Source organism: Osmerus eperlanus, unplaced genomic scaffold, assembly GCF_963692335.1.
Source record: "Osmerus eperlanus unplaced genomic scaffold, fOsmEpe2.1 SCAFFOLD_199, whole genome shotgun sequence".
Lineage (NCBI taxonomy): Eukaryota > Metazoa > Chordata > Actinopteri > Osmeriformes > Osmeridae > Osmerus > Osmerus eperlanus.
Window position 1 is genome coordinate 13,435 of NW_026911399.1, and position 27,846 is coordinate 41,280.

Consider the following 27,846-nt stretch of genomic DNA (forward strand, 5'->3'; position numbering starts at 1 on the left):
CTACATTCAGACCTCATTTATTTAAGAGTGAATTTATTGTAGTGAGCACTTGAGGAAAATTAAATTGTCATCTTTTGCTAATTATCTTTTCTAAAGTTAATTGGTTTCCTGGTTAATATCAGGTGTTCCAGTCGCAAGTACCCTCCCTGACAGAAATGAGGGAGGCTCCGGGGTGACTAAATATAGCTCATAATTACACGACACATGAATTAGACATCTGATGTAGTTAACTATGATGTCCATAGGCTTGTAGTGTGGAGGAGAGGAGGGAGGGTGGAGAGGGAAGGGAGGGGAGAGAGAGGAGGGAGGGAGGTAGGAGGTGAAGGGAGTGAGGGAGGCAGATAGGAGGGGAGGGAAGGAGGCAGGTAGAAGGGGAGACGAGGGATAGAGGAGGAAAGGGATGGAGGAGGGGAGGGAGGCTGGTAGAAGGAGAGGGGGAGGCAGGGGAGGAGGGAGGGAGGAGAACAGCTAAGTTTCAATTAGTTCCATTTAGAAGGTTGAGAATCACTCAGGCCTACTTCAATAATAGAATTACATCTGACCTACATATAGTTTATATCTATAATATATATTCCTAATTCCTAATTAATTTCATATCACTGAGACGATTAAAGACCTCCAGAACAGTTCATATTGTTATAATGTATTCAATTATTGTAATGTCTCATATTATTATGGCTCTTTATTAATATGTATCATACAGCACTGGGATGAAAACATGTGTCCGTATGAGCTTCATGATTGGTTGAAGCGCCAAAAAGTTGAATATGATGTCTATTTTCCCAGTGCTAGGATCGTCAGCTCATCTTTCAACACCCACAGGCCCCTCCCCAACATCCATTGGCTCCTCCCCAATGTCCCTCGACTCCTCCCCTTGCACCCATAGGCTCCTCCCCGAACACACTGCTAGTTACACCTAGTCACCCTGTATCTTCTGAACAACTTGGAGCAGACGTGATTATATACATGATTTGATATGATATGATATGGAGCAGAAGTGATTATACATATGGACATGGAGTATATATATATATGGTTATATATAATATGGATATATCAACTGGTTTAGGAACACATCAGGGATTGTTTTCAGAGTTTTTGCTCTAAGCGATAAACAGGATCACTTCATAATACTGATACCGTCACTGAAACTGTATATCACCTGCACCTAAAATCATATCTCTACTCACCTGGCATGGAATCCCAGCTGGTCAGCTCCCGTGGTAGCCATGGCCGTGCCATGTGGGCAGCCGACGGTAAACCGGTAAACCGGTAAGTGCTGCTGATTTTGATCCACAAGCGTTACCTTCACGGAGTGTCTGGATCCTGATTGGTGTTTCTCTCACGCTTCGCCGTTCACCATTAATTGGTTTAGTGAAGCAGCGACACACACACACTACACACGCAGCCCACAGTTACACAACGAGAGAACTGTGTGTGTGTGTGTGAGTTTCCAATCGATGATAAACTCCATGTGACCCCACTCGCCAACAGAGAGGTGGCAGACATGAACACACACACACACTCACAATCTTTTAGTCCAACATGTATTGGGCATCTTCGCAGATGGCATTCTTGAGCTGATCCCGTGTACGTGAATGTGTGTGTGTGTGCGGGAGAGTTTGTGTGTGTGTCTTGAAACCGGATGAACTGAAACGAAAAAAAGAGAGAGGGAGAGTGACTGTGTGTGTCTGTGAGAGAGAGAGAAGAGAGAGAGAGAGAGAGAGAGAGAGAGAGAGAGAGAGAGAGAGAGGAGAGAGAGAAGAGAGAGAGAGAGAGAGAGAGAGAGAGAGAGAGAGAGACAAGTAGGAGTGGGGTTGTACATCTCCCAGATTTCAGATAAGAGCTGTCGTCTGAGCACTGGTTTCTCCTGTCCTATTTCATCTCTCCATCTATCCATCCCTCCATCTATCTCTGTTCTTCAGATCCACTCAGTCATTCCTTAACATCAACACACCAACACAACACAGCAACTAGAGAGCAACACGACGACAACACACAACAGCAACAACAGAGAAGCACAGCAACACAGCCCCAACACAACCAAACAAAAACAACACGACAATACAGAAACACAACACTACAACAATACAGGACCTTGGATAAAGGCCAGCTCGCATGGTGCTCAAAGAGCATTTCTCTTTGAAAGCATTTTTTTCTCCACCCTTTTTCTTTCCTTTTTTTCTTCTACCCCTCTTCCTTTTTCATCCTCCTCTCCTCTCCTCCTCCTTCCTCTCCTCTCCTCGCTTCTCTTCTCCTGTCCTCTCCTCCTTCCTCCTCCCTCCTCTCCCCCTCCCTCGATTGCCTCACCATGCGTTTGTCCCCGAGAGAGTGGGCCCCAACCATCATCTGCTCCTTGGAACACTGGCCTGTTATTAGGACGACCTGTGTGGTGTTCAATCTTTGAGCGTCAACGTGTGTATGGGATTACTTTGAGGAATGTGTCCGTTTGTTTGGAATATTCCTGTGTGTCTAAGGAGCTGCTTTAAAGTGTGTATTTATGGTGTGCAAATGTGTGTGTGTGTGTGTGTGTGGAGGGAGGGAGGGAGGGGTTGCATAATGTGAGGAAAGTTTTCCCTTGTTCATGACTTCCTGGCCTGGGGAGAGAATCACACACAAAACTAATACAGCACACACACACACACACACACACACACTGGGCCCAGGCCCCGCCCACCTAGGCACCGCCAGGCATGTGCTGCTGCTGATCATTATCAAGCTGTGTGTGTGTGTGTTTATGTGGGTGCGTGTGACGGTGTGTGTGTGTGGTGTAGGTGTGTGTGTATGTGTGTGTGTTATCTGCAGAGGGAATCTCTCCTTCCTGACTTTGTCTAATCTCACCTTATTGTGACGGTGTGTGTGGTGTGTGGTTGTGCGTGAGTATGTGTGTATATATGTGTGTGTGTGTGTTTGTGGGGGGGGGGGGATTCTATTGAAATGTACCAACAGGTTTTACTGTTTACTAAGTTTCTTTTCTCATTTTCAAATTCACTCAATAATCAGTTAATACTGCTGTGATGCCTCTGCTAGCTAACCTTCACCTCTCCCTCCTCTCCTCTCCTCCCCCCACCTCCCCCTCCTCTCCTCTCCTCCCCCCACCTTCCCCCTCCTCCTCTCCTCCCCCCACCTCCCCTCCTTCTCTCCTCCCCCCACTTCCCCCTCCTCCTCTCCTCTCCCTCCCCCCACCTCCCCCTCCTCCTCTCCTTCCCCCACCTCCTCCTCTCCTCCCCCACTTCCCCCTCCTCTCCTCCCCCCACCTCCCCCTCCTCCCTTCTTCCCCTTCTCCCTCTCCTCCCCCTCTTCCCCTCTTCTTCCCAATCCTCCATCTCACCCCTTCTCCCTCAGCTCCAGACCAGGACGTCCTCCTAAGCGTTCTCTGGGCGTGGCCATGCAGGACACCTCCAGGCTCCTCCCACATGGCGTCCACGGTCTTCTGTCCCCCGGGCTACTGTCTCCTACAGGTACCTGTCTCCCTCTCTTACCTGTCTGTCTACCGGTTTCTCTTTCTAGCTGCCTGTCTACCTGTCTGTCTCTATCCATCTCTCTCTACCTGTCTGTCTACCTGTCTCTCTCTCTCTACCTGTCTCTCTACCTGTCTCTCTCTCTCTCTACCTGTCTCTCTCTCTCTACCTGTCTGTCTACCGGTTTCTCTCTCTAGCTGCCTGTCTACCTGTTTGTCTCTCTCAACCTGTCTCTACCTATGTTTCTCTATACTGTCTTTCTACCTGTCTGTCTATCTACCTGTCTGCCTACCTGCCTTCCTCCCACACTCCTCTACTCCACAACTTCTCCTCCTCTTCCTCCTCCTCCTCCCTTCTTTCTCGCCTCCTGTAAATCAGCCTGTATTGATTTCCTCTGTCCTTCTTTGCTGCAGCACACACAGAGGTTACAATATTGGATTTCTGTAACGCTTTCTCACACATGCATTTACTCTCTCTCTCTCTCTCTCTCTCTCTCTCTCTCTCTCTCTCTCTCTCTCTCTCTCTCTCTCTCTCTCTCTCTCTCTCTCTCTCTCTCTCTCTCTCCCTTTCTCTGACCCCCCTCTCTCTTTCTCTCTCTCTCCCTGTCCCCCGCTCTCTGTAGTTTGTGTGTGTATGTGGAGGTGTGTGTGTGTGTGGTGTGTAAATATCCTCCCTCCCTCCTCTCCTTCTTTCCCACTCTCCATTCCTCCCTCTATCTGTCCCTCCCTCCCTCGCTCCCAACGTCCCCTGTTCTCCCTCTCTCTTCTCTCCCTTCTTCTCTCTCTGCTCTCTGTGACTGAAAACAAACTATTCCTTCCTGGTGACTTTGATGAATGACACGTCCCAGTGGGGGACACTCCCCATCTGTGTACCCACACACACACACACACGCACACCCACACACACACACATTAGCACATGTGCACGCACGCACACACACACACATGCGCGCACACACACACACACTCATACACACAATGTGCTACAGTTTGTATTCTCGATATCCTCACATGATATAAGATAAGATAACTGATTGTAGGTCAGGGTTTTGTGTGTGTGGTTGTATGTATTCGTGAGTGAGTGTGTGTGTGTGTGACGTGTAGCTGTTGAATAGTTGAATAAATAATACATGGCGATCTGTTTGGTAACATATGGACTAGAATACTAGCATGGCCACCACACATGCTAATGAGCACAGACTGCTGGGGGGGAGGAGAGGAAAGGAGGGGAGAGGATAGGAGAGGAGAGGAGAGAAGAGGAGAGGAGAGGAAAGGAGAGGAGGGGAGAGGAAAGGAAAGGAGGTGAGGGAGGGGGAGGGGAGGGAGGGGAGGGGAGGGGAGGGGAAGGGAAGGGAGGGGAGGGGAGGGGAGGGGAGGGGAGGGGAGGAGAGGAGAGGAGAGGAGAGGAGAGGAAAGGAAAGGAAAGGAAAGGAGAGGAGAGGAGGGGAGAGGAAAGGAGAGGAGAGGAAAGGAGAGGAAAGGAGAGGAGAGGAGGGGAGAGGAAAGGAGAGGAGAGGAGGGGAGAGGAAAGGAGGTGAGGGGAGGGAAGGGGAGGAGAGGAGGTAGATCTTAATTTCTTGAGAGTTGTTTAAGACTATGTTTACACACTCGTACATATGCACATACACACTCGTACATATGCACATACACACTCGTACATATGCACATACACACTCTCACAGTCACGCACATACTTTCACACACATGGAGGTGGGTTCACCTCAGGCGGGAGAGTGTTTGTCTGCAGAGCAAGAGGACGCAGGTTCAAATCCCCCCTCTGTACTGTATTGTCTCACTTTGGACACGAGCGTCTGCTAAATAATACCGTTCAGACACACACCTATGCACACACTCACACACACGCCCTCTCTCTCTCACACACACTCACGCAGATGCGCTCTCACAAGCACACATTCACACGCACACACGCTCTCTCATACACACAAACACACTCTCACACAAACGCACTTTCTCTCTCTCTTACACACACACACACACAGATAGACAGACTGGCCCACCAGGCCCCAATCCCTATTTAATGAAGTACCTAAGGGGAATGGGGGAGGGGAGAAGGGGGAGGGAGGGTTTAGGGTGTGTTTAATTTGTACGTCGTTGCGGCCTGCCTGTCTCCAGGGCAGTTGGGACTGACCAGCATGGGTGGCAGTGAGTGCATACGTGTGCATGTATGTGTGTGCGCATGTGAGTGTGTGCGTCCGTGCGTGTGCGAGTGTGTGTGTGTCCTCCTTCTGGTAACAGTTGGCAGCATTAGCTCTATTATTAGTCTCTTAATTAGAGAACCTGAGATGAGTGACAGTTTGAAGTCACTGACTCAGAGAATGAGTGTGTGTGTGTGTGTGCTGCAGGCTACTAATGGTATGAAATCTTTTCTGCCTCTTCAGTTCGTAAAGCTCCTTATGAAGTGAAGGAGTTGTAGTACTGTCCATGTATCTAAGTGTGTGTTAGAGGGGGGGGGGGGACGATGCAGGATTAGCAGTGTGCCCCCCCCCCTCACTCAAGAAATCGCTGTCATCATATTACAGTTTTTTTCCAATTGCTTAGACACAAACATTTCAAATAACACACATATAGTGAAACCTGACACTCAAGGAGCAAAACAGCAGCCCAGATCTGCACAACCATAAGCACATTCTCAGCCTCACACTATTTGCAAAATACTACACACAGTGTTTTGCAAATCACTAAACACACTTTTCTACATTAGACACAGAAATATACGATTATGTCACTTAATTGCCTTTTCAAGACACTGCCTTGTAAAATGCCACACATGAAGGAATGGATCAACCACAGGCGTCAGGTGTACAAGAACTAAAGTGCTTACAGTTTTTCACAATTGCTAAAACACTAAACCCAATTCTCTGAATCAAATGTTCAGTGGCCTGAATGCATTTGTCGAATCAGACACACTCTTTTGGCCAAACTCTAAACACATTCTCATTCACTAAACACATTTTGCACTGTGATGCACTTGTGCTGCAAAATGGTAAACACAGGCGGCAAACAGTAAACACAACTACAACACAGTTGTCATCTGCAAAACACGATGACTCAAAATTGTTCACACTCGTTTCTAATGCTGGTTTGGGACAATGTCAGCTTTCACCGTGGTGTCCGTATACACGACTAGTTCAAACACCAGAACCACACCTCAAATCTGCAAAACCATACGCACATTTTTTACCTTTGACTCAGTTTTCATTTTCATAAAACACTTTTTGCAAAACACAACACACAATTCTCCACGTAACACACACAATTCTAACAGGAAGCATCTTGATTTCCTTTTTCAAACACCACCAGTCAAAATGCCACACTAATTCATCAGTGCCTCACACTAACTCCTCACATGTGCAAACACTCATTGCTTTACTCAACACCAACCAATCATGGCTTTAGAATACGCCTATAAATAGCCTGATTTGAGTCATTTACAGTATAATTTTAACCTTTACTGTTGACAACAGGTATGTAACAATCTACTGTAAAGTAAACATGTTCTAATGTACACATAATAGCTGTTTCAGCACAACACTCGGTATACTATACACAAACATATATTATACATATATAGCACCCATGCATCCATTGACTGCAGTGCACTGCATAATTGGTCACAGTCTGGTGGATTACTGTATCATACTGTGCAACAGTACAGTGACTGTAAGAAGACATTCTGACAATATTGTAGAAAATAGTATATATTACTGTATGCTACAGTTCATGGCACACACACACACACCATTCCGTAATCACCTTTTTCAAAATTAGGTTTGGTTTCTGTCCTACTACACTCTTTCTTTCGTACTGTGCAATACTGTATTCACAACCACAAATGCTTATACAGTAAAAACAGTAAAAACAGTTTGGTTTCAATCTTGTTTTCATGTTTACCATGAATTTTTCAACATCTCTGCCAAATGTACATAGGAGCTCATGAAAGAAGAGTTTTAGGTTTTGAATAACTGTGTGTATATGATATATCCAAAAATGTAATATTATGTTTTGAAACGTGCTTGTGATATTTTGACTGCAGTGCTTCATTTTGCAAGAGATGCAAGGCATTTTGCATTTTGTGTGTGCAATTCTTGGATTTGTTTGTAAAGGTTTGAAAAAAGAGTGTAAGCAGTTGAAAAAAACTGTAAATGGTTTAGGGGCGAGTGTTTGATTTTGCCGGAATAATCAGAGGTTTTGGAAATTGAGTTTGAAGATTTGGTTTTGTGTTTACAGTTTTGAGAAAATGGGTGACTGTTTCAAGAAATGTGTCATAGCAATCGAGAAAAACTGTAATTGTAAACATACCAATCAGGTGTAAGCACTATAAAAAGGCAACAGGTCAGTGTACCTGTCCTCTTCAGAAATGGAAGGCAATGTTGCAGGAAGAGGAAGAGGAAGAGGTAGGATGAGAGGGGGAGCCTGTAGAGGAAGGTAGGGAGAGGGAGAGGTAGACCTGGAGGCCGTGGAAGAATAGGGACAAATTTACAGTATCTAATCAAATTCAAACAACATTGGTTGACCATGTTGTGAACCATGGGGCACCATTGACAGAGGCTGGACAGAGAGTTCAGCCCAACCTCAGCAGATATAGTGTTGCAACAGTAATTTGGACATTTCGACAAGAGCACAGGTGAAAACTACTATTCTCTACTGTCTACAGTACAGTAAAATGTAGTCTACTACATATGCACTACATCGGTACTTTTTTTGTACACATTCACTGCAGTCCATGATTGAAACAATGTACTGTATTTCATTTGCTGAATACTTTCATTTGTCTCCACAAATGTATTTGCTGTGTTTACAGTATGTAGCCTACTATACAGTATTCAATTTGAAATATGTTAAGATTTTCTGCAAAAAATGCAACCTTTACGTAGACAATGTGGAGAAATACCGTAAATATTTTCATCAGTGTGCAGTACTGGTCTTGTGTGTTGTGTTTGGTCAACATATAACTGTAACAATATCTCTGACAAAAGCAAGCAGGTTATATCATTAGAAAAGAATAGTTAGTGTAAGAGTGTTTTACATTTTGCACAACAATGTTTAACTGGTTCAAACAGAGTCAAATTTCATGAACCATGTGTGTGGCATACGGTGACAGAAATGTTGTGTTTCATTTAGCAAAAGATTGGAGGTGTTCTGCTACTTGTGTGTCTGGTTGTGTGAATCGTGTGTTGTGTTTTGACAAAGTGAGCCCTGTTTTCAAAATTGTGCTTAAGCAATTGGAAAAAACTGTAAAGCTGCTGTTGGCTTTAACCAGTTCACTTTCATTTATCATTTTAATTTTTAATTTACTTTTCATGTCTCTTGTCTGGTCTAGCCTGGGCTGGGCTGGGCTGGCCTGGTCTGGCCTGGTCTGGTCTGGCCTGGTGTCAAGAGGAGCAGAGAGGAGATAGGAGAGGGGAGGAGAGGGGAGGAGTAGGGTTCTCCATTGTGGATGTAGCTCAATATAAACACAGGTCACCTTGTGTGTGTTAATAAGGCAGTGAAGACGTGAGCTTTCAACATCTGAAAGGTTAGGCTAAGGTTAGCCTTAAATGAGGAGAGAGAAACCCACACACCCTCCCTCCTCCCTCTCTCTCTCTCTCTCTCTCTCTCTCTCTACTCTCTCTCTCTCTCTCTCTCTCTCTCTCTCTCTCTCCCTCCATTTCTCTCTCTCTCTCCCCCTCCTTCCTTCCCTCCTTCCTCTCATCCTAGGCCAGTCAGGTGTATCAGACAGTTGATTGGCTGGTTAGACTAACTCCTCCCCCTGTGGCCAGACAATCTGTCACGTCCTATTGGCCAAGCCCTCACTCAGCCAATCAGCTCGCGGTCAGCCGGCCAGTGTTGTGATTGGTCGTCTTGTTTAATTTATTATTGCTATCAGAGCTAATCCACCCGGCGACGGCCAGCTAGCTCCTGTCACTATCACTACATATCTGATTGGTCTGAGGGGAGGGGGGGGGTCAGCAGAAGCCCCCCCAGATTCTCCTTCTGTGTGTGTGTGTGTTGGAGGGAGACTGCTGTGCTCATCAATCATATTTGAGTGGACAGACTGGAACTACTCACATGCCAGCAGAATCATCAGCCAACCTCCTCCCCTCTCTTCTCTTCTCCTCTCCTCTTCTTCCATACTTCCCCTCTCCCCTCCTCCCCTCCTCCCCTCTCCCCTCCTCCCCTCTCTATCTGTTTTCCACCACGGGAGTAGGTAGGAGGGGAGTAAAGAGACAGTGTGTGTGTGTGTGTGTGTTAAAGTGCTCTTCTGCCCAGTGGGCAGAGTCTAGTTACTCTTTGAACACTTGGCCCATTTATTTCTGCTAAGTCGTAGGATTGTCAGCCAGTCAGCCAACCAACCAGCCAGCCAGCCAGCCAGCCAGCCAGTCAATCAGCCAGCCAGCCAGCCAGCCAGCCAGCCAGCCAGCTAGCCAGCCAGCCAGCCAGCCAATCAGCCGTTGTGTTTTATATTGGAACCACTGGAATGTTTAGAAGAGATTTTGTTTGTTGATGCCTTTGTTTGTGTGTGTGAAAATATGTGTGAGCGTGTGCTATACGTATGTGTGTGCGTGTGTGCGTGTCTTCGCCCCCACACAGCGAGGGAGCCATCAGAGTGATCTGTGCACCACAGTTATTAATCCAACTCTCTTCTTCCGCCCCCACACACACACACACACACACAGTCCCAGCAGGCCCCAGTTGATGACATGGTCAGATGTATCTCCCACGCTCTGCTCCCTGACCAGCCCTGCTTCCATACTCATATTAAACTCATCTCAATAACTCCCCTCGCACAGGTGTGTGTGTGTGTGTAATAGTACCTTGATGTGTAATTAAGCTGCAAGCTGCTTCTGCTGTGTTGGCTGAATACAGCATCCTGTGGCCACTTGGTGGATGCTCGCACACACACACATACACACAAGCAGGCACGTACGCACTCGCATGAACATACAGACACAAGCACACACGCGCACGCACACACTCACTCACACATGCATACGGTACATACTGTGACAACCACTGAGAGTCGGAGGACTCGGAGGCTCATACAGTTCAGGAGGTCAGGGAGAGAAAACGAGGGAGGGCTCTGCCGTTTCCATCGACAGAGGAAACACCGTTCCAAACAGAAGACATAAAGGCCTCCTTCCAGAACCTTCTCCCCGGGGGAGCCTGGCTCCACCCAGACGTGAGGGACAAATGCTCGCTCTTGAAGGGGTGTCGATGCCTGGGACTGTCTCTCGCCCTCTCTCTCTCTCTCTTTTTCTGTCTCTCTCTCTCTCTGTCTCTCTCTCTTTCGCCCACACAAGGCGTCTCCCTCTCTCCGTCGGCTCTGTTTGTGTCACCTGCTGAGAGGGGATTCCGGAACAGTCTATAGTTACCCACGACCTGGCTGTGAGGCGGCTTGGACCGCTCTCCCTGTGGCTGGGAGGGCTCTGACTCTCTGGGGATGTCACAACACACACGCACACACACACACTTGCGTATAGTACATGCACACACATAGGCAAATAGAACATATACACACACACATGCACAGGCATGTAGAACATACATACACACCTGCTCATAGCACATACCGTCTGGAAATTTTCATTCCGGTTTCCTTTATCGGCTCTAAAATAAACACGCTTTGGGTTTTATTCCCCTGCATGGTTTGGTTGGAGGGTTTGGGTTACATCCCCTCCAGTTACAGCTTCTCCTGCTCCAGAGCGAGGATTGGAACACACTCTCTCTCTCTTTCACGCACGCACTGATGTTAGCATGGTGAGGATAACGTGGAAACATCGCTATGGCGCTGAAAACGTAGCTTGACCATGGTGACGTCTGTGTGTCTGTCTGCGGGTGACGACAGCATCGGCCCCGTCAAGGCACTGCTAAACACACACGCACATACACGTGCACACACTCGCACTCCTTCGCTAGCTTACTGTACTGTAACTATCCGCCGCTAATTACTCTGAAATTCCAATGATGAAACATAGAGTGTGTGTGTGTGCTCTGTCTCAGATAAGATTTATTTCTCTCTTATCCTTCGATCACAAAGCTGTCAATCTATGTCTGTGTAGGTTACTGCTGACATTGAGGTGTGTGTGCGTGCGTGCGTGCCTGTGTGTGTGTGTGTGTGTGTGCGACAGGGGACACACTGACCAGCTATTGATTGGAGTGTTTTAACACATGAGCAGAATCTCAGATGTCTGTGAGCGCTAGGTGTGAAAAGGCAGAGCGAGATTTAGACCAAGATTACACTCACTCACACAGACCCTTATTCATCTTCCTTTCTCCTTTTTACTCCTTCTCTCCTCTCTTCCTCTACTCCTCTCTCTCCTCTCTCCCTTTCTGCCCTTCCCCTCCTCCTCCCTCTCCTGTTTCTTTCTCTCCCGAGGAACAGAAAAGGATTTCTGTCATATTTACTGTTGTGACAATCAAAGAACCCCCCATTGCCTCCCTCACACCCCCCCCCCCAGCCTGCTTTCCTCCACCCGTCATCTGATGTGTGTCCCTGGACGTCAGAGAGGCCAGAGGAGAGCAGGGGAGGAGAGCAGTCTTTCTCTGAGCCGAAAGGCAGAGTTGTATGAAAGCAGTAATGCACCCGGTCAAGTGACTTTTTTACTGACTGAACATGATCTCTACACACTCACTCACCCGCACACACACACACACTCTCTCTCTCACACTCATGCACACTGACACACATAAGGCTTCCCACTGTACTAGATAGGCTCTGGAATGGAAAATGCTTCAACAAAGCTTTGAACAAAGGAGAAGAGAGACAGAGAGAGGGAAGAGGCAAGAGGGGAGGGAGGAAAGTGGAGGGAGGAGAGGAGACTAGAAGAGAGGAGAGAGGGGGTATAGAAGAGAAGAGAGGAAGGAGGAGAGGAGAGGGGGAGGGGAGGAGGGAGAAGAGGAGAGAGGAGAGGAGAAGAGAGGAGAGGAGGGAGAAGAGGAGAGTATAGGAGGGAGGAGAGGAGAGGAGGGAGAAGAGGAGAGGAGGGAGAAGAGGAGAGTATAGGAGGGAGGAGAGGAGAGGAGAAGAGAGGAGAAAGCGACGACAGGAGGGAGGAGAGCGACCCAGCACCAGTCAGGTTAATCATTATCCACCCTCCCTTTGATCAGAAGAGAAAGGGGGATGAGAGTTGGACGAGAGGGAGGATGAAGGTGCAGATGGAGCTTCTCCACGCCTGGCTACCCACCTTCATGTTCCAGCGGGTGCTGGGGAGGGTCGGGGGTCAGGGGTCAGCCTGCAGACTGGGAGACATCACAGGAGGTCGTCTCAAACACAAACAATCAGAGATGTGTTTGGGCGTCCCGATAAACACTGCTGCGGCTCGCCGTGCCAAGCCGGCTCTCTCTGATCACACACACTCTCACACACAGGTACACACACATACACGCACACTCTCACACACAGGTACACACACGTGCTATCTCATGCATATAGGTACATACACACACGCGCGCGAGCGTGCACACAGGTACACACACGTACACACTCTCGCACACAGGTACATACACATGCACGCTCTCCCACACACACAGGTACATGAACAAACACACGCTCACACAGGTACATACAGGCACACAACCACACTCCCACACACAGGTACACACACACACACACGGGTGAGGTAGGGGTGAGGGACTGGAGGGAGAGGGTGAGGGAGGGAGGGGGTGAGGGAGGGAGGGGGTGAGGGAAGGAAGGAGGAGGGAGGGTGATGTCCCTTTAATGAAGGACTTAATGTGTCCCTCTGTTAATTGAATTAATTAGAGGGCTAATTGGACAGAGTGATGATGGCTGTGGGGCTGGGGAGAGGCTGGGGAGATGAAGGGGGAGGCTGGGAGAGGTAGAGAGAGACTGGGGAGACGAAGGGAGGTAGGAGGAGGGGGGGGGGGGAGGCTAGGGAGATGGAGGGAGGATTCTCTCCTGGGACAGAGAGATAAAGGAATCATTGTTCTGCCATCCTAGCACGACATTGCAATGTGTGTGTGTAGGGATGTACTTTGTGTGTGTGTGTGTGTGTGTGTGTGTGTCTGTCAAAAGGTGTACAGTAACACTTTAGAGCCAGGTGCTTGTTAATGAAAGTTAGTTGATAGGTAATAAGGCCTTAGTAAGTAAATCTTATTAAAACATATGCATGTTAATAACCATCTTAAAAGGTTAGGATCTCAAGACACAATCGGAATATAGAACAGCCCTATAAGTCTAAGACAGGCACTTTTTCCTAACATTCTCAGCTCCCGTACCCCTTCCAAAGAATCTTTAAGCAATATTTGTATATTTGTATTTATGTCAGCTAGCTAGCAGAGTTGGGTGCTCACGCTGACCTCACGGCACCTTACTCAAGTAACAATGTGTATCTGTCTCGAAAGGGACTGAGATATTAGAGTGGAGAGGAAAGGACCAACAGACTGCATCAGGTTCGATCGAATGACTGCACAAATAGCCTATGATGGTATATACAGTCGTGGCCATAAGTTTTGGCAATGACAAATGTTGTGTTTTGCAAAGTTTGCTGGTTTAGTATTTGAGGAAAATGTTTTCACATGTTTCTATAGAATACTGGAATACAATAAGGCACATTTCATATTTTTGTAAGCTTTTTGGGGGCGAACATTTTCAATATATGCAAATAGTCCCCTCTTTTACAGCAGTCAATCTGCTCTTTAAATCCAATCAGAATGATAGAGTGATTTCACCTGGCTAGAACTAGTTCACACTTTCCCCTGTGCTGATGATATGACTTACTGAAATTATGTTAGCAGTCATTTTATGACAAGGCCCAGCAAGCTTTGCAAACACAAAATGTATGTCGCTCCCAATGCTTTTGGCCACGGCTATAATTACTGTTTTAATTATCTGATCATTATTAAGCTGTTATTTTATTTTACAGATAAAAAAGAAAAGAAAAAAAAATGTTAGGCGGGAAAGGATGTGTTTGTATACTGGTGTACTAATGTGTGTGTGTGTGTGTGTGTGCAGGTCTCACCGCAGCAGCGATGGCAGAAGCGATGAAGCTGCAGAAGATGAAGATGATGATGATGCAGGGAAGCCAGAACGGCACCGAGTCAGACGAGGAGCTCAACTCTAACACAGGTCAGACACACACACACATACACACATACACACACACACGCGTTCACTCATACACACACACATCTTCTGTGTGTCACATCACACACATCCAGCCCCCCTCCCCAGTGGTAACAGGATGGTCTGTGTGAGCATCTCTCCTGCTCCTCTGACCTGGTCCCTGTCAAATGTGTCACAGTGAAGATGCTTATTGTGGTCACCTCCACCTCCACCCCCATCCTCCACCCCCATCCTCCACCCCCCTGATCTCCACCCCCCTGATCTCCACCCCCCAAGCCTCACCCCCCCCCCCTCCCCAACTTCCTCCCCCAGCCTCCAACCCCCATCTTCCACCCTGCCTCCAGCCCCCCAGCCTCCACTCTCTCAGCCTCCACCATCCCTTCACCCCCCAGCCTCCACCCCTCCAGCCTCAGTGTGTGAGTGGGTGTGTGTTGTGTATGTGTGTCTGCTCATCTCTGGTCTTCAGGGTGTTTTATAGAAGCTAATGATGGCCTTAATAGCAGCCACCTGACCATGCATTTATATGTATGTGTGTGTGTGTGTCTGGGGTGTGTGTGTGCGTGTGGTATCTGTGTGTGTGTGTGTCTGTTTATCACCCAGTAGGGCTGTGTCCAGACAGACAGAGCGTGTGGGTGAATATGTAGACAGCAGTAAACACACACACTATTATTTATGGCTTATGTTTACACACACACACACTTACACGCACACACCATTCTGACAGTTAGAATCATATCTTTTAAGTTCAATAAACTTGAGACAGTCTGCCTCTTAACCTTAACCCTTAACCCTGACCCTGCCCTCTGTCCTGTCATCCTTCCCTTCTCTGTCCATCTCTCTGTCCATCTCTCCATTGCTCTCTATCTCTCTGTCTCCATCTATCACTCTCTCTCTCTCTTTATATATATATATATATATACATCACTCTCTCTGTCTTTCTGTCTCTCTCCAACTCTGTTTCTCTCTATTTCTGTCTCTATCCCTCTTTCTTTCTCTCTCTCTCTCTCTCTCTCTCTCTCTCTCTCTCTCTCTCTCTCTCTCTCTCTCTCTCTCTCTCTCTCTCTCTCTCTCTCTCTCTGTCTTTCTATCTCTTCATCTTTCTCTCTGTCTTTCTATCTCTGCATCTCCCTCTTTGTCTCTCTTTTCTATCTCTCTCTTTCTCTCTGCTTCTCTCTCTCTCTCCTATTCTCTGTCCTCCCCTCCTTGTCACCGTGTCACCAGAGTCCTGGGGCTGGGGGGAGGGGGGGGCGGTTGGGGGGGGGGGCGGGACATCAAAGCAGTGTTAATCAGTGTGTGTGTGTGTGAGAGATCAGCTGTACACACCCCCAGAGTTATCTGCGAACCACAGTCTACATAGATAAGCTTCAGTTAAATCTCTCCCCAACACACACACACACTAGGTCTAAGGTCTACTGCTTTCTAGTTGCAGTCTGATGGTGTGTGAGTGAGTATGTGTGTGTGTGTGAGTGTGTGTGCGTTAACAGGAGAGATGAGCAGAGCCACACATCGAACATGTGTTAGTGGTCTGGGGCAGTGCGGGGGAGGAGGGAGGGAGGGAGAAAGGGGGGAAGGGGTCTCATTGGCCTAATGGTGGACTGTCAGGGCTGATCAGCCCCTCAGATGATGTGACGGAGGGAGGGCTGGAGGGAGGGAGGGAAGGAGGGAGTGACAAGTTAAAAGAGAAGCTGCATGCATTATTGAAGAGGACTGAGACCGCTGTCACACACTGCTGTGCTAGCAGAACACAGGTGTGGGGGGGGGGGGGGAGATGGGAGAGAGGGAGAAGGAGGGAGGGACGGAGGGAGGGAGGGATTGCAGAGGGAGAGATGGGAGAGATGGAGGAAGAGAAGGAGAAGGAGAGAGATTGGAGAGAGACAGAGGGAGAAGGAGAGAGATGGGAGAGAGACAGAGGGAGAAGGAGAGAGATGGGAGAGAGACAGAGGGAGAAGGAGAGAGATGGGAGAGAGGCAGAAGGAGAAAAGACAGAGGACGAAAGAGAGAGGACAGAGACACAGAAGGAGGTGAGAGAGAGAGACATTGTGAGCCTCATCACCAGTCAGCAGTTTTTGCTTCTTTTACCTCTCTCTCTCTCTCTCTCTTTCTCTCTCTCTCTCTCTCTCTCTCTCTTTCTCTCTCTCTCTCTCTCTCTCTCTCTCTCTCTCTCTCTCTCTCTCTCTCTCCCTCTCTCTCTTTTTCCCCCTGAAACATCAGAAACTGATGTGACTCTCTCTCTGTCTTACTTCCTTCCATCCACCCCTTCTTCCTTCCATCTCTCCATCTATCACTTCATCTCTCCCCCTCCCCTCTCTCAATCCAGTTCCAGCCATCGGGAATTGATGTTCCATGGGTCAAGGGGACAGGAGGGCAGGGCAGTACACACACACACACATGCGCACACACACACACTTGAGTGTCTGACACACACACTTGAGTCATTGGACACACACATACACACTGTAGTGTCTGGACTTACACGAACTGTAGTGTCTGGACACACACACATACACACACACACATACTGTAGTGTCTGGACACACACACATACACACACTGTAGTGTCTGGACACACACACACACATACTGTAGTGTCTGGACGCACACACATACACACACACACTGTAGTGTCTGGACACACACACACACTGTAGTGTCTGGACACGCACACACATACACACACACACACACACACACTGTAGTGTCTGGACACACACACACATACACCCACACACTGTAGTGTCTGGACACACACACACATACACACACACACACTGTAGTGTCTGGACACACATACACACACACACACACACTGTAGTGTCTGGACACACACACACACATACACACACACACACACACACTGTAGGGGCTGGGGGCTGTGTGGGTGATTTGTCTGAAATGAGGCTTTAAATGAAGCTTAATGAAAAGCTGTAGAGACACTGAGACTGCTAAAGACTGAGTTCTCATCCTCTCCTCTCCCCACCAACTCCTCCTCCTCTCTTCCTTTCCCCTTCCTCCTTTTCTCTTCTCCTCCCCTCTTTCCCTCCTCCTCCTTCCCTCTCGCCTTGTTCTCCTCTTTACTTTACTTCTCCTCCTCCCCTCTCCTCCTCTTCTCCACTTCTCTCCTCTTGTCCTCATTCGCTCTCCTCTCTTCCTCCTCCTCTTCACTCCTCTCCCTTCTCCTCCTCCTCCTCCATTCTCCTCCTCTCTTCCCCTCTCCTCCTCCACTCTCCTTTTCTCCTCAGAGATTATGATGTCAGACTTCCTTCTTCATTACCTCTCTATTACGGGTAAATAGATTTCCTCTACTCCCTGGACCCCTCCACACACACACACACACACACACACATACACACACACACACACATAGAGACACAAACACATACACACACAGCTGGCACAGGAACCAAACCCAGGACCAGACCAGACCCAGGACCCTAACCCAGGCTGAAGTATTAATATCTTGGTTGAGCATGTTTGGTTGCAGGGGAAAGGGGGTAAATGTGTGTGTGTCAGTATAGCTTGTCCAGTTGCACAGCTGTGTGTGTGTGCGTGTCTGTGTGTGTGTACGCGCCCCTGATTCAACCTCGTTTATCTTCATTTCTTCCCAATTACACCAGATTAGCAGCATTCCCCCTGGTCTGAGCCATGCTCACTCCCAAACACACACACACACACACACACACACTCACCACAATTCCCTCTCCTCACACACACAAACACACACAGACACACAGAAGAGTGTGTGGCGGGAGGCAGTCTCTACACCCACACTCTTTTTCTACACACACAGAAACTCCCTCTTCACACACCACAGTTCCCCCCTCTCTCTCTCTCTCTCTCTCTCTCTTTCTCTCTCTCTCTCTCTCTCTCTCTCTCTCTCTCTCTCTCCTCTCTCTCTCTCTCTCTCTCTCTCTCTCTCTCTCTCTCTCTCTCTCTCTCACACACACACACAGATGAGTGCGTGGCGGGAGCAGGGTAAACAGGCATGAATGCCACCCTGCCAGATGGCAGTGCCCACAAGAAATATGACATGCAGGGTGCCAGCCCGCTCCGCCCCTCACCCTCCACAAGCTGTTAATACCCTTTGCAGAGGAGGGGTGTGTGTGTGAGAGAAAGAGAAAGAGAGAGAGAGACAGAGGGAGTGGGTGTCTTGGTTGGGTCTGTGTGTGTGTAAAGGTCTGTATGTGTTTGTGTGAGTATACAGTAGGTTATGTGTGTGTGTTTGTGTGAGAGAGAGAAAGAGAGAGTGTGTGAGAGAGTGTGTGTGTTGGGGTGAGTGTGTGTGAGAGAGAGAGTGTGTGTGTGTTGGGGTGAGCATGTGAGTGAGTGTGTGTGCGTGTACATGAGTATGTGTGTGTGTGTGTGTGTGTGTGTGAGTGAGTGTGTGAGGGCCCAGAGCTGGTCCAGGTGACAGATGCAGACCTGCTGAAACAGAGCCAGCCAGACCCAGAGGACCTGCAGCACTAAGACCCTCCCTCCCTCCTTCCTCTATCCCTTCCCTACCTCTCCCCTTCTCCCCGTCTCCCTCCATCCCTTTTCCTCCCTCCCTCTATCCCTCTCACCATCTTTCCCTATCTCCCTCCACCTCTCTCTTTCTCCTCTAGCTCCCTCACTTCTTCCCTGTACCTCTCTATCCTCTCTCTCCGTCTCTCGCCTTCCCTCTATCTCTAACTCCCTCTATCCCTTTCTCCCTCTCTCTGTCTCCCTCTCTCTCCCCTTCCTCTCTCACCGTCTACCTCTCTCTATCACTCTAACCCTGTTTCTACCTCCCTCTATCTCGTTCGACTGCCCTCTGTTTCTCTCTCTCTACCGCCCTCTATCTCTCGCTCTACCTCGCTCAATTATCTCTGCCTCACTCTGTGTATATTTGCTATATATATTCACGAATACATAAATCTACTGCTTTCAATGTTTCTTACTAGCCTTCAACCCATCTCTACGGTTGGGTTCTCGTGTGTGTGGGAATGTGTCTGTGTGTGTGTGTGGGGGGGGGGGGGGGGGGAGTGTGTGTGTGGAAGGGGGAGGTGGAGGTGTCTCACATTCACTGCTGTCTACCACATTCCTATACACATTCTCACACACCTTTCTGTGTGTGTGTCTCGAGAGAGAGTGTGTGGTGTGTGGCCTCAGGTGTTTCTGCATTAGTTTACCAGCCTGTCACACACACGCCTACACAAACACACACACACCTTCCTCATCACCAGGGTGGGTTCAGAGTAAAAGGTTTAATTCACATGATTATAGTCGAATCAGGAGCAGGTCTGTGTGTGCATCGCCAGCTGCTGCTGTGAGCTCTCTGCTCTCACCGACCCAGATGCTGCTTAAAGCACAATAACCCTATCATTTACCCTACTCCTCATCCATCTCTACCTCCTCTGCCCCCTCGTCCCTCAGCGCCCCTTCTCTCCGCGATCCTCCGCCTCCTCATCCCTCTCTGTCTCCTCTCCTCCTTCTCATCCGCCTCTCCGGAGGAGGAATGGAGAGGAGAGGAGGGGAGGAGGAGAGGAGAGAGGGGAGTTAGAGGAGACTAGAGGAGAAGGAAAGGAGAGGAGTGGGAGAGGAGAGGAGACGTTTAGAGAAGAGGGGAGGAGAGAGTTGAAGGAGAGGGAAGGAGAAGGGGAGAACGGAGGAGAGGGGTGGAGGAGAGGATGTCTGAGGTTATGAAACGACTAGTAGCGGTTCTCTGAGAACCTCCAATTTGAAAGTAAAAGAAACAGTCTGACTGTGTCTGGGGTTGTGGGGGGGAACTCAGGCCTGTCATGATCATACTGTCTCTGACTTCAGGTGGGCCCACCTCTGTTCATGTCTCCCCAGGTGGGAGTGAGTCTTCCTGGGACAAGGAGAAGCTCCAGTCTCCCCCCTCCTCCCTAGGGCTGGGCCACGGGGGGCTGGGGGGCCAGCATGGCCTCTCCTCATCACAGCTTAACTCCCTGCAACAGAACCACCTGCTGGCCAACCGTGAGTCTCTCTCTCTCTCACACACACACACACACACACACACACACATACATGCAGGCACACAGACACACACAGTGACACATGTACACAGACGCATACACACAAAACAGAGACACACATATACATGGCATACTGTGGCAAGAGAGAGAGAGAGAGAGAGAGAGAAAGAGAGAGGATGAGGGTGAGAGAGAGAAGAGAGAAAGGGTGAGAGAGTGAGAGGCTGAGAGAGAAAGAGAGAGAGAGGAAGAGAGAGAGAGAGAGAGAGAGAGAGAGAGAGAGAGAGAGAGGAAGGAAGGAAGGAAGGAAGGTGAGGGAGAGGGTGAAAGAGAGAGAGAGAGAGAGAGAGAGAGAGAGAGAGAGAGAGGAAGGAAGGTGAGGGAGAGGGTGAGAGTGAGTGGACTCGAGCCAGGCGATGGCATGAATCCCACTCACTGATAACGTGAAGTATTGAGTGTTGCGGCATCAGGGGCAACCATGGTGCAGCCAGGCTCACCAGAACAACAGATTTCTGTTAGTCGTTATTTTTGGTTCATGAGAAGGTACATTAGCAGTTGACCTGTTTTCTGTCTCACCTCTCCCTGAATTGTGTGTGTCTCAGCCAGCTGAATCGATTGGGTATGCCACAACAAAAATATACACACACAGACAAACACACACACAAAGACACAGGCAAACACACACACACAAGCATACCCACGATCTCCTCTGCTACTCAGCTTTACATTCTGTGTAAAATTACTTTTATGTTGTTTTCATGTTATTTTGTGTATTTGTATTTTATATTAGTCGATTTAATACTAGATAAATAATGTACATTGTTCACATACTATAGCAAATATTGTTTTCTGTATTCTGTAGTCTACTTGTCTGCACTGTAATTTACAAGCCTGTAAATTAAGCATGTTCATGCAGATATCTCTTGCAGAACTGTGCAAATAAATAATAACAATAAACTTGAACTGTCAGACTCTGAGAGTGATATCTCCACTCTCTCTCCTCCCCCTCTCCCTCCCCCCTCTCCCTCTCCCTCGCCCCCAGGTCTGGACCTCCCCTTCATGATGATGCCCCACCCCCTGCTGCCCGTCGGCCTGCCTCCCGCCTCCGTTGCCATGGCGATGAACCAGATGAACCACCTGAACACCATCGCCAACATGGCTGCCGCCGCACAGATGCACAGCCCTCTGTCCCGCACTGGAGCCTCCGTCATCAAGGTACATACACACACTTACACACACACACACACACACACACAGACCAGCATACCCCACACACACACACACACTCACACATACAGACCAGCACGCCACATACACACTCACTTACACACACACTCCCACGCACACATACACAGTCACACACATTCCCGCACACACTCACTGTCACACACACAGACCAGCATACCACACACACACTCACTTACACACACACTCACTCACACACACATACCTGCACACACACACACAAAAGATATAAGTATGTAAATGTGCGTTTGTTGATCTTTGTGTGAATGCTTCTGTGTGTATGTGTGTCATAGTAGGCAGGTGCGGGGGGGGGGGGGGTGAGGAGGGGTATGAATAGAGGGTGAGGAAGGGGAAGGAATGGGGGAGAAGGGGTAAGTATGGGGTGAGGAGGGGTGAGTAGAAGAGGGTAAGGAGGGGTGATGAGGGATGAGGAGGGGTGAGTGGAGGGTGAGGAGGGGTGAGTGGAGGGTAAGGAGGGGTGAGTGGAGGGTAAGGAGGGGTGAGTAGAGGGTAAGGAGGGGTGAGTAGAGGGTAAGGAGGGGTGAATAGAGGGTGAGGAGGGGTGAGTAGAGGGTGAGGAGGGGTGAGTAGAGGGTAAGGAGGGGTGAGTGGAGGGTGAGGAGGGGTGAGTGGAGGGTGAGGAGGGGTGAGTAGAGGGTAAGGAGGGGTGACTGGAGGGTAAGGAGGGGTGAGTAGAGGGTAAGGAGGGGTGACTGGAGGGTGAGGAGGGGTGAGTGGAGGGTAAGGAGGGGTGACTGGAGGGTGAGGAGGGGTGATGAGGGATGAGGAGGGGTGAGTAGAGGGTGAGGAGGGGTGAGTAGAGGGTGAGGAGGGGTGAGTAGAGGGTAAGGAGGGGTGAGTAGAGGGTGAGGAGGGGTGAGTGGAGGGATGAGGAGGGGTGAGTGGAGGGATGAGGAGGGGTGAGTAGAGGGTGAGGAGGGGTGAGTAGAGGGTGAGGAGGGGTGAGTGGAGGGATGAGGAGGGGTGAGTAGAGGGTGAGGAGGGGTGAGTAGAGGGTAAGGAGGGGTGAGTGGAGGGATGAGGAGGGGTGAGTAGAGGGTGAGGAGGGGTGAGTAGAGGGTGAGGAGGGGTGAGTGGAGGGATGAGGAGGGGTGAGTAGAGGGTGAGGAGGGGTGAGTAGAGGGTAAGGAGGGGTGAGTAGAGGGATGAGGAGGGGTGAGTGGAGGGTAAGGAGGGGTGACTGGAGGGTAAGGAGGGGTGAGTGGAGGGTAAGGAGGGGTGACTGGAGGGTGAGGAGGGGTGAGTAGAGGGTAAGGAGGGGTGACTGGAGGGTAAGGAGGGGTGAGTGGAGGGTAAGGAGGGGTGAGTAGAGGGTAAGGAGGGGTGACTGGAGGGTAAGGAGGGGTGAGTGGAGGGTAAGGAGGGGTGAGTAGAGGGTAAGGAGGGGTGACTGGAGGGTAAGGAGGGGTGAGTGGAGGGTAAGGAGGGGTGAGTAGAGGGTAAGGAGGGGTGAGTAGAGGGTAAGGAGGGGTGAGTAGAGGGTGAGTAGATGGTGAGGAGGGGTGAGTAGAGGGTGAGGAGGGGTGAGTAGAGGGTAAGGAGGGGTGAGTAGAGGGTGAGGAGGGGTGAGTAGAGGGTAAGGAGGGGTGAGTAGAGGGTAAGGAGGGGTGAGTAGAGGGTGAGGAGGGGTGAGTAGAGGGTAAGGAGGGGTGAGTGGAGGGTGAGGAGGGGTGAGTAGAGGGTGAGGAGGGGTGAGTAGAGGGTGAGGAGGGGTGAGTGGAGGGTAAGGAGGGGTGAGTAGAGGGTGAGGAGGGGTGAGTAGAGGGTGAGGAGCGGAAAGGAGGGGTGACGGTTTACAGCAGATGGCACCAGCAGAAGCTGTTTGCCTTCCCAGAAGCCTTTGCTTCGCCTGCGGACTGCGTGTTTTCTGTACCCTATATAGATATCACTGGGGGGTGGGGGGTAAACTGTGTGTGTAATGGGTGTGCATTTGGTGCGTGTCCATGTGTACTGTATGTACGTGTATGTGAGTTTGTGTGTGTGTGTGTGTGTGGGGGGGGGGGGGGGGTCTTGTTTAATGGTCGCCACAATGATAGTAACCTAAGAAAATAAATTATCTTGTGGAGACTTTTTCTTGGCCCCCACAACTTCAATTGTTGTGTCTTGGGGGTTTAGTGTTAGAATAAATGGTAGGGTTAGAATTACATGAAGGGTTAAGATTAGGGCTAGGGTTAGGGGTTAGGGCTAGCACCATTTTGAATGGGAGTGAATTGTCAGTCCTCATTTGGATAGTAGAACAAACCTGTGTGTGTCTGTAATGTGGTGTGTGTGTGTGTGTGTGTGATGTCTGTGTTTGAGATGTATGTATATGCGAGTGATATCAGTGATGTTATGTGTGTGATGTGTGTGTATATGTGTGATATCTGTGTGTGATGTATACTTGTGATATGTGTGTGTGTCTCCCGTCCACAATACTAACTCTGTAACAGTGTGATGTGGTGTGTCCCTGGCAGGAGTGTGTTCAGGAGAGCCCGTCTCCCAGCCCCTCCCTGGAGGACGCCCCCCCAGGCTCCCAGGCCTCGTCCCACCCCTCCTCATCCACCTCCTCCTCCCCCAACCCTCACACACACACCCCCGACACACAGCTCCACGGTAAGACTGTCTGCCTGTCTGTCTCTGCCTGTCTGTCTGTATTTCTCTGCTTGTACCTCTGTCTGTCTGTCTCTGTCTGCCTGTATGTCTGTATGTCTGTCTCTGTCTGTCTGTCTGCCTGTCTGTTTTCCCTTTTACTGAAAGTCTTTACTGAAAAACACATTTGTGAAAGACTATGTGTGTGTGTGTGTGTGTGTGTGTGTGTGTGTGTGTGTGTGTGTGTGTGTACTCCTGTAGGGATGAACCCTCTGGATGGTGCCCTAGGTGAGGCGGGGCTGAACATGAAGAAGATATTAAAAGAGAAAGGTGAGTGACGTGTGTGTGGGTGTGTGTGTGTGTGTGTGTGAGAGATTAAGTGCGTGTTTACATGTGTGTGTGAGAGTATGTGTTTGTGTGTATGTGAGAGAGAGTATGTGTGTGTGTGTGAATCAATGTGTGAGTGTGTGCGTGTGTGTGAGTGTGTGTGTGTGAAAGTGTGTGTGTGTTCCTCCGGGGGCCCCTATGTTGATTCTTCAGCCGTGAGATCTCATTATGCTAATCTACCGTGCTCTGATTGGTGAAGGGAGTCTGTCAAGGCCAAGCTCCACCCATCATCTTTAACCACTTAATGAGACATTTATTAGAGCATCTATGTTGCTGGTGTGTGTATGAGTGGGTGTGTGTTTCTGTTTTTGCAATCCTGTGCAGTACATGAGGATAGGGACAGATGGTTAGATCAAGAACCCAGCACACACAGAGCTCACACACACACACACACAGCTCACACACATATAGCGAAGACGCCCCCAGGCACATTTAAAGGATTGAGCGAGCACCTGGTCTACAACTATATTTTATTAATGTGTCTGGAACATAATCCTCTCTTTTCTTCTACACTCCTCTTCTCTCTCTCCTCTTCTCCTCACCTCATCGCTCTCCTCTCTGTCTTCTCTCTCTTCTCTCTCACTCTCCTCTCTCAAGGCACAAGCCATAGGCTTTCATACACACAATTTCATGTTACATACTATTTCTCTCTCTCATACAGACCCTGCCCCCACACACACACACTCTCACACGCATACACACACATACACAGCTCTTGGCACAGAGAGGCTTCCTGACCCCAGTCTTTAGAGGAGAGACTTCAGGTGTTTGGCTGCTTGAGTGGAGGGGGGGGGAGTGTGTGTGAGAGTGAGTGTGTGACGGAGGTGTATGTGCGACAGAGAGAGGTGTGTGTATGTGTGTGACAGAGAGTGTGTGTGACAGAGAAGGGTGTGTGTGTGTGTGACAGAGAGCTCCATGGTGATGAATAGCAGGTCCTGAGGCAGCCAGCACCTTGTTTGGGCTGGAGTCCAGAGAGCCCAGCCTCCTCCATTAATCACAAAGACTAACCCTAGTCCAGACCCAGTCCAGACCCAGTCCAGACCCAGACCCTAGTCCAGACCCAGTCCAGACCCAGTCCAGACCCAGACCCTAGTCCAGACCCAGCCCCAGACTAACCCTAGTTCAGACCCTAGTCCTTACCCAGACCCAGACTAAACCAGACCACACCCTAACCCAGATCCAGACTAGATCCTAGTCCAGACCCAGATCCAGACTGAATCAGAATCAGGACCTGGACTTAGATCCAGCCTGATCAGAACCAGAACCAGAGGACAAGAGCAGTAGTAGAGCAGAGAAGGGATGGGAGGGGGTGGGAGGAGGTATCTCTGCTCTGTTCTGGTTATCTGTTCTGGTTCTGCTCCAGCAGCTCTAATTGTGATAGCTTGGAAGCCTTTCAGAACTGATAACTTCTCAACTTCCTGAGTACAGATGTACAGTAGCCGTGGGAACGACAGCACACACACAGACCCCCTCTCTCCTTCTGTGTGTGTGTGTGTGTGTGTGTGTGTGTGTGTGTGTGTGTGTGTGTGTGTGTGTGTGTGTGTGTGTGTGTGTGTGTGTGTGTGTGTGCGTGCGTGTGTGTGTGTGCGTGTGTGTGTGTGTGTGATTGGAGGGCTGAACACTGTTCTGAGATGGTGATGGTTTAATTAAAACCAAGCTTTCATATCTCCTGACTGATATAGACTTTGTATACATCGCTCTCTCTTTTCTCTCCTCTCCTTCTCTTCTTCCTTCTCTCCTCTCCTCTTTATCTCTTCTCTGCCTATTCTCTCTTTTCCTCTCTGTCTCTTCTCTCCTCTCTCCTCCACTTCTTTCTTCACCCCTCAGCCTCTGAGGTTGTTAGTTTGTTAGCTAGTTGTTAGTTCCTTAACTGGTTAGCTAGTTTTCAGCTGGTGCAATAGTTGTTAGCTGAATAGGTAGTTGTTAGCTGGTATCTAGTTGTTAGCTGGTATCTAGTTGTTAGCTGGTATCTAGTTGTTAGCAGGTTAGCTAGTTGTTAGCTGGTTAAAAAGTTGATAGCTGGTTAGTTAGGTAAACAGTTGTTAGCTGGTTGAGTGTATTCAGGACAAAATTGTTAGTTGGTTAGCTGTCAGCTAGTGTATTCAGGTTGTTAAGTGGTTAGCTAGCTGTTAGTGGGTAGGTAGTGTATTTGAGACAAGGTTGTTAGCTGGTTAGCTAGCTAATAGTGAGTATAGGTAGTGTATTCAGGACAAGTTTGTTAGCTGGTTAGAAAGCTGTAAGTGAGTAGGTATTAGTTAGTGTATTCAGTGCAAGGTTGTCAGCTGGTTAGCTTGATGTTAGCGGGTAGGTATTGTATTCAGGACAAGGTTGTTGGTATTGAAAGTCAGCCAGAATCTCACCAGCATCCTGATGGTAATAAATTATCTCTGTTGCTCCTGTCTCTCTGTGTGAGTCTGTGTGTGTGTTTGAGTGTGTGTGTGTGTGTGTCAAGAGAGAAGTGGGTAGGGAGTGCAAGTGGGTGTGAAAGGTGAAAGAAGAGAGTGGCCCAGTAATTGTTCTCTCTTTCATCCCTTTCTCCTCTCCTACTTTCATCCCTCTCTTCTCTCTTTTCGTTCCTCTATCCTCTCCCCTATGCATCCCTCTCTCCTTCTTTCTTTACTCTCTACTCCTCCTGTTCCACAACAGCTGCCTCTTTCTCAAACTACCTCTGCTGTAAATACTGATACCCTTTCTAAGGACATTCTGTGTGTGTGTTGTGTGTGTGTGTGTGTGTGTGTGTGAGAGAGAGAGAGAGAGAGAGAGAGAGAGAGAGAGAGAGAGAGAGAGAGAGAGAGAGAGAGAGAGAGAAAGAGAGAGTGTGTGTGTGTGTGTGTGAGAGAGAGAGAGTGTGTGTGTGTGTGTGTGTGTGAGAGAGAGAGAGAGAGAGAGAGAGAGAGAGAGAGAGAGAGAGAGAGAGAGAGAGAGAGAGAGAGTGTGTGTGTGTGTGTGTGTGAGAGAGAGAGAGAGAGAGAGAAAGAGAGAGAGAGAGAGAGTGTGTGGTGTGTGATGTGTGTGTGTGTGAGAGAGAGAGAGAGGAGAGAGAGAGGAGAGAGGGTGTGTGTGTGTGTGTGAGAGAGAGAGAGAGAGAGAGAGAGAGTGTGTGTTGAGAGAGAGAGAGTGTTGTGTGTGGG

The 27,846-nt window shown here is 49.0% G+C and overlaps 1 protein-coding gene across 1 annotated transcript; it reads left to right on the forward strand.

Moving 5' to 3' along the window:
- Nucleotides 1-1,195: 1,195 nt before the first annotated feature.
- dachb (dachshund b) lies at nucleotides 1,196-24,658 on the forward strand (the record flags this gene model as incomplete). The annotated part of the gene is made up of 7 exons (XM_062455464.1): nucleotides 1,196-1,272; nucleotides 3,346-3,461; nucleotides 14,433-14,546; nucleotides 20,355-20,498; nucleotides 21,537-21,709; nucleotides 24,214-24,352; nucleotides 24,590-24,658. Coding segments are annotated over exons 1-7 (832 nt in total), but the record flags the coding sequence as incomplete, so codon positions are not given.
- Nucleotides 24,659-27,846: the final 3,188 nt, after the last annotated feature.